At 41.4% G+C, this 7,518-nt stretch overlaps 1 protein-coding gene across 1 annotated transcript in view; it reads left to right on the top strand.

Moving 5' to 3' along the window:
- Positions 1-7,518, top strand: part of LOC102214774 (transmembrane protein 132C) — a 146,577-nt gene that overhangs the window by 20,781 nt on the left and 118,278 nt on the right. Inside the window, exon 2 of the mRNA XM_005729346.1 lies at positions 6,525-7,446. Within this exon, the coding sequence (XP_005729403.1) occupies positions 6,525-7,446 (922 nt within the window). The remainder of the gene's footprint in view (positions 1-6,524; positions 7,447-7,518) is intronic.

The raw sequence follows: 7,518 nt of genomic DNA, 5'->3' as shown, positions 1-7,518 counted from the left end.
GGAACAAAATACAAACATACAAGAAAACTAAGAACACTGGGCCAACATGGCCCAGGACCATGACAACAAATGTCTGAATGACACTTAATGAAAGTGTTTGCTGAGACATTTCAGGTATAGTGGCTAAACTGTTAGTGAGCTTCCTAAAGATTTAATGCAGTTGTTATACAAACATCCCACATAGCAAGCAGGTCTGGCCCGGATCTGGCATCAAGCTGGCACTTCTGACTGACTGGTGTCATGGCAGGGTGTATGTCAACCAGATGTGGGCCAGGTCTGGCAATGATGGCACTGTTTATGTTCCTATTTTCCTATTTTAGTTAGAAGACCCAAATAGTTGGATAGAGCACTTTCAGTAATCCCAGACAGTAGAGGAGCGGTATAAAAGAATCAGTCCATTCACTGTCTGAATAGAGTTTTGTCATGTTACTTTTGCACTATTATCTTCCGGCACATGTTGTTATTACATGGCTTGATTAAGGTACACATTAGGCTGACATCTGGGGCCAGAGCTGAAACTGTTCTGGGCCAGCACAGGACCACATAGTGTGTCTGCAACTGGCCTTGTGCTGGCCCATGTGTGGGCCTCATCTGGCAAACCAGATCTGGGCCACCAAAGGGCCATCATTCTTTGCGGTATGTGGGCTATGTGTGGGCCATTGTGTGGGCCATACCAATTTTGCTTTGTGGGATAGGGTTTTTATTTGGGTTTACATTCACCTGTGTATTAATCTAATGTTGATAGCTGCTACATGGGTGAGACACACACCTTGGTAATTTTTAAGTGTTGTTTAAACAGGACTTGAGCTTGATGCCATTAATAAACATGCTGAAAAAAAGACTGGCTCTTGTGGTCTTTTGATGATAACATTGTCTTAGGACATTTTAGAACCCATCATGTACTAAAGCAGAACCGTTTGAGCTAAACAGGGAATTAGATCAGATTTAGGACTGGATTTACTAACCGTTCGTGCCATCGTGAAATCCTCTTTTGGCATTAAAAAGCTTCTGTAGGTATTTACTAAAGCAGGGGCAGTTTTCCAACTGATAGACGTGGATGCAGGTAATCTTACTTACTATAAGTTTCCTTTTCAGAGTGCAAAATTCTGGGAGGAGAGTATGTAAATGAATCACACAAATATGATTTACAAAGGTTGCACCACTGTTTACTCCAAGTTGTCCTGAATGTAATGCCTGGAAAAAAATCATGTATTATGTGCCCAGTGTAGCTGAGATATCTGCCAATAGGAAAATTCATTTATTTAGAATGAGAAGGGTAGAGTTTATCAGAAAGAGCATATAATTGGTGCGAGTTGATGGCTCAGAGCTGTCCGTGCACTGTGAAAGCTTTGGCCATGTCCTGTAACTCTTCACTGACTCCTCCACCCTGCATGTTTAAAGATGAATCCTACATGCTTCTTGTCTTCAGTAAAACTAGCATTTTGATAAAACAGAGCCTAACTTAACTGGACTGAGCCGAGCGTCAGAGAGAAAAGGAGAATCCCATTACGAAATGCATAGAAGGTTGCTTCTTTTTTTATAGGCAGCCGGGTTTCTTTACAGAGATGAGGTTTGCAGTGTGCCAGGAATTTAGTCACATTTATACACAGAGAAAGCTCCTCAATGAAAAAACATCTTTTCCCTGGTATCAGGTCTGTTGTCAGATTAAAATATTGGTCAGAGTGCAGCAATTAATGAGACTGAAGCAGACTTGAAGTGTTAGATCAGTGTGTGAATGTTACAATATATTTTATTGACTTTAATAAATGACTGCAGCCTCAGACTGCTGCAAAAAAATTAAAGAGGGGTGCGCTTGGCACGGTAACAGTAACTTCATTAACACTGGGCTGGTTCTATATCTGATGCTAAATAATGTTTGTCACATGTCCGCAGTTATACACTCATTTCAGCTTTATATGGTGTAACAGACTGCAGTTTTCACAAGCAGTCTTTTTACCAGAAGACTCTACTTTTGTACCAGAAACACTGATTCTTCTTCAATTGTCTCTTATTGATATTTTGTTAGCAGATATAGTGCAGCCTCATCTCATCCCATCATCATGGACCATTTAATTTCACTGTCCCTTTAAGAATGCTGCTCTTTATTGAAATGAGCTATCTACGTGTTTGTTTATAAATTAGAGCAGCGTCAGGAGATCACCTACAGGACTTTCTGTTCCCATGGGCACAGTTATATGATTGGAGACCTTAGATTTTACATGCTAGTTTTGTCAGTGCCCACAGTGTTTTCATTTCTGTGAAACATTAGTCTGGGAGAGTAGCATCAGCAGGTTGGGAGGCATTAAACCTTTGTAGGTGCTTCTAAAGGAGGTGAGAACAATGTTGTGCTAGATTTACAAAAAACAAAATTGTAATCAGAGTATCATAATAAAGGCATGCGGCCCATCCTGTAATGTTCTTGCTGTAATTTTTTACTTTTCTTAACACAAACAGTGCACCACCACCACCACCGTCTTGCCCTGCCCCATTCAAATCTTTGTTGCTGTTCGGGTTTTCCTACCTCTTACCTCAGTCTCCATTTATAAATCTCATTAAAAAAAATGCTGTTTGATTAGTGACTTACTGAAGTTGGCCAGCCTAATATGTTTGATCAGGGAGTGGTTGCAAGATGCACACATGGTGGAGGATAAAGATAGGATGAGAGGAGGAGGAGTAGGAGGGAGGCTGAAGGGAGATGAAGGGCTTATATTTCTTGGGTGAAGTTCTACTTAGGTCGCCAGGGATAAAAACAGGTGATTATAAGAAACGGTTTGATTTGGAGCCACACATGTCTGTCTTGGGGACACGAATGCGTCAATACCATGTTGGGGTTTATTTTAGAAGTTGCTTGCTGCATGGTGTGAAATGATATGGGAAAAAACATTTTAATCTCCATTCCCATTGCTGCCATAGGCCTTTTGCCTCGTACTGCATGTATATAACATCAAGTCAGTAAATCCCAAGTTTCACATCTGTCTAATGATGAGGTCTGGTTCAGCTGTTTGTTTGATATGTGATCAGATTCCTCAGGCCACATCCTGAGGGATTGGCAGTGCCCAAAATTACTCCTGTAGAGTTTACAGCCAGGATTTAGCACATGGAGTTAAGCTATCTACACAAATCATTCCCTTTTTCATTTGCAGAAACAGTCCTACAGACATGATTTACAAGTACAGTGCTGCTTACATGAAATCCAAGGGCAACTCAAGGCTACAAATCACACTGACTTTGCCTCTCTGTTTACGACGTCCTCTTGGTGTCATAGAAAGGGACATATTCTAAATCTCAAGTTACAAATTACAGCATTTTTTTTCCTGTTGTATTTAGTTTCATCTGTGTCATAGTAAGTGGAAACTAGGACAGTGTGTCACATCCCCCAGAGAAAAGGATAGACAGGAAAATCCTTTCACTCGGCTGTAAGCGTGATCCAGCACCGACTAAGGGCCGGCTCGCTCCTTGACCACGGTCTCAGTTTTGTCACTCGCAAACACAGTTTTCTGAGTAAAAGCTATGCAGCAGCAGTCACTGACTGTACGCTGTCTCGGCACACAGAGGGTGACTAATTTTAAGGTGTGATTAGCTTGAAGGTGTGCCACATGAATACAAACATGAAAGCGACTGCTTAGAAAACAAATTCATATTTATGATTCATTCTTATTCTTATTCTTTTTCATTTATCAGAGGCAGACATTTTACTATTAATGCATATGATTATAAAGAAGAAAGACGCCTGTAATTAGCTTCAGCTGTGTGGGTGTTTGTTATTTAGGCAGCAAACACAATTTTATTTAGCTGGGGTGGTGGCACAAGCAATATTTAGAACAATACTTAATTATTTCAGAATAGAATGGAAGCCGTGTGCTTCATTGCTGATTTTTTATTTTTTTTGCCACTGACTTTTCAGTACAAATCCTGACCTGCATTTCAATAATGCCACAACAGACCAAACTGTTGTGATTCCCGGTCCGATGGTGTAAGTTCCCAGGGGGTTAGGCTAGATGGAACTGGTAGTTAACTAACCAACAGCCAAAGGCAACAGATAAATAAATTATACAGATACATAACAGTGAAAGTCCTTGACATATTGTAGAAACATTTGTAACTTTTCTCACAACATAATGCATGACTTTGAAACAGATTAGTAGATATAGAGGTAGAAATGAGGGGATAGAGGGCCTCCTGGTTTATCAATAACCCTTAAACAGGCTCATAATTTTTTTGCTGTGTTATTTGAAACAACCTATGCAAGGTTAAATACAAATGTGAAAGCTCGATTTTTCCCTGCCGCCCAATTTAAAGGTGTAAATGTTAACACTTATTTGGCAGCTAGAGGATGCCTACCTTTAGATTTTATCTACAGCTCATTAAAGTAGCTTGCACAGCCTAGAAATTGGTAGTTTTTTAATGGGGCAGCTCTTGCATAAACACTTGCTTAACTATAAGTTTTAAATAGGTAATCTGAAGGTATATGCTAAATTGTAGCTCAGGTGTAATGTGAAAGAAGTTAAAGACCGGTAATATTATAAATCATTCACTTATGGATTTGTTTAAAAACAAACAATAGACATTTCACTGTAGGGGAAAAAAAGGATGGATGAATACAGCAGTCCACGTGAGAGTTGGGTGACCGTCAGGAAAGATGTTAGACACAGTGCTGCTTATGAGGTTAACACCTGTGACACCTGCAGTGTCCACCTGCAGTACTGCATAGTCTGTGGCTAAGTTGGAAAAACAGAGCTGTGTAGTTGCAGCTTTCACTTCTCCAGACTCAAAATACACTGCTGCTGGTGCGAGAGGAGAGAAGCAACAGGGAACGATTCACAGTGGGGTACATTAGCTGAACAAATTCAGGTAAATTGTGTTTATTCACAACACTTGCCTGGTTTACCTTTATCTTTAAGGCTTATTTAAAATAAGAATTTCATTTTGCAGTGTAAAATGCTGTGTTTATTTTTTACTGTGCATATGACAATAACATTTCTTCAAGGAAGAATAATCCCCCTACCCCCAAACTCCCTCCCTCATCATTTCATGTAAGGTTTTGGGAAGCTAGTTTAACCCTTTACTGCACTGTTTCTGAAGTGTTGCTCTTCTGTCTGGTGCTGTTCGTCTGGCAAGCTTGTCATTGCTTTTTGGGCCATGGATTGTCACAAATCACCACCATGCCACATCTCCCACAGCATGCAGGGTCCAGGACAGAAAATCAATGGACTCTCATGGGCAACTCCATCAGTGCACTGATGGTGAAGAGAAGAGGGTGGGGGTCAGGTCTGCAGAATGAGGAGAGGGAGAGATGGAAGCAGGTTTTATGGTGTTATTTTTGTGCCACTATTCTGAGCGCAAGTAAAAAAAATAAAATTGAGCGCACGTAAAATAATGAATTTTGTTCACTCAAATTCAGCTTTTCTTCACTCAAAATAAATTTCTCCTCAAAATGCAACACTTGCACCTGCAAACTTTTTTTTACATGCGCTCAAATTTTTTTTAGGTGAGCTCAGAATAGTGGCACAAAAATAACGCCATAGGTTTTAGGGGCATGTGAGGCCCGATTTAAGAGCATGTTTAGCCAAACAACGAGAATAAAGAGTAGTACTGAAAGAGATGAACGCCTTTGCATCCTTTGAAATCAAAAGGGTTTTGTCACCAAAACCAAGCACACACTGAGCACAAACATATGACAGAGCCGTGCTTTTCCAAAGATGTGAAATATTCTGTAGATATATACAAAGTAGGGTTCATCCAAAAACCATATGTCACATAAGCTGACAAAGGCAAACAGCTGTTTTCTTCTTTGGTTAACCCAGCTGTTCTCCAACGTTTCTCCAATACTATCCATTATCACAAAGTTGTTCACTCTTTGTTTTTTATCTATGGCACATCTGCGTACCAAATATTCAAATATTTTCAGTTTGGAAGACTTCAACTTTCCATATCTGATATATGTGAAATATGAAAATGAAAATGTTGGAATAACATACAGGAGTGCCGGAAACAAGAAGATGACAATGTATGAAAGTTAAAATAACAGGACGGAGAAATTAAAGGAGAGTGGGGGTGGGGTGGGAGATTGAGTTAGCGCACCATAATGAAAAGGATTGAAAGCAGGAGGGAACATGGACAAGCCTGATAAGCAAGTGACTGAGAAAGACGTAAGTGTTTTGGATTGTGTCGAGCAAATTCTTCCAAATAAGAGCAGTGGCTCATGAAAGTGATATCATATGGAAATGTCTCCAACACACCATTTAACATTCACTGCTGGAACTGACTGTAGATATGATTGCCTCAGGTTGCAGGCAATGCATGCAAATGTTATGTAAAATATGAAGTGTTGGCTTCCCTTTTCTGAATTATTTCATCCAAATTTTCTCATTAAGGTTTTAGATTTCACACCTCAATTTGATTTTACTGATACAATTTGCAAAATGAAGCTTACTTTCACAGCTACTAGATCCCTGGTAGAGATTTTTTTCCAGTCTGTGAAATAAAGGCTAACAGGTTATTGTCATTTTATGTTTTTGTTTCAGTCGTGGACACCAAGGTGATCCTGGAGGGTTTGCAGAGGCTTGGCCCCACACCAATATATCTACCTGTCAGCTACCGGATCCTCAATGCAGAGTCAGCGTTCTTTTTACAGGAGGCAAACCAGGACTTAATGAGGAACTCCAGCCTCCAGGCTCGCACTGAGTCCTTTTTCATCCACCAGGCCCGGCAGATGCCCTTTGTCAATGCTAGCTATGGACCACTGTCTGTCCAGCAGCCTGTCCCCCTGGAGCTGCTACAGACTTCGCCAGGGCCCTTTAGCACACCCTCTTTCACTTCATCCTCAACAACATCAGTGTCGGCATCGCCTCTCTTTACATTCAACTGGAAGGTGCACACTTACATTATCAGCGAGAGGATTCACCCTAGCTGGCCGAAAGTTCAAGTGCTGTTCTATATTGCAGGCAGGGACTGGGATGATTACAGCACCATCCACAAGCTACCCTGTATCAGGATGTTTGCCTTTCATGAGACTCAAGAGGTGCGTGGAACATGCAAGCTAAAAGGCGATCTGGGGATATGTGTTGCCGAGCTGGAGCCCCTGGCCAGCTGGTTCAGCCCACCTACTGTCAGGCCTGGTAGGCAGAAGGTCTCCGAGGAAGCTCAAGGCACTCCGGTGGAGCTCTACTATATGGTTCAAAGCACAGATAACGGAGACTGCACTTCAGAGGATTCAAGAAAGGGCAGCTCTGTCCTCACAGACCAGCCGAGGCCGTTAGGGTACTTTGCAGGGCATACCCCTATGCAGCGCATTGGAAGTGTCAGACTGTTTCAGCCACTGTTGGAGCTGAAACTAGACAATAACTTTGTGGTGATGGCACCCTCCAAACCCATTCGGCAGCGAGAAACAGTCTCAACTTTTCTGGCTCTATCTGCTCTTTCTTCAGTACAAATTTTCACCCTCAGGTGAGTCAACCTCCTCCAGGGAGAACGCAGTTTACTTTGCAGCTGTACTAATGTTTTCTCATTCTCCATTCT

The sequence above is a fragment of the Pundamilia nyererei genome, unplaced genomic scaffold (assembly GCF_000239375.1).
Source record: "Pundamilia nyererei isolate P.nyererei 1_Seehausen unplaced genomic scaffold, PunNye1.0 scaffold00032, whole genome shotgun sequence".
Classification (NCBI taxonomy): domain Eukaryota; kingdom Metazoa; phylum Chordata; class Actinopteri; order Cichliformes; family Cichlidae; genus Pundamilia; species Pundamilia nyererei.
Note: the sequence above shows the minus strand (reverse complement) of the source record. Positions and strands in the feature narration are given on the sequence as shown.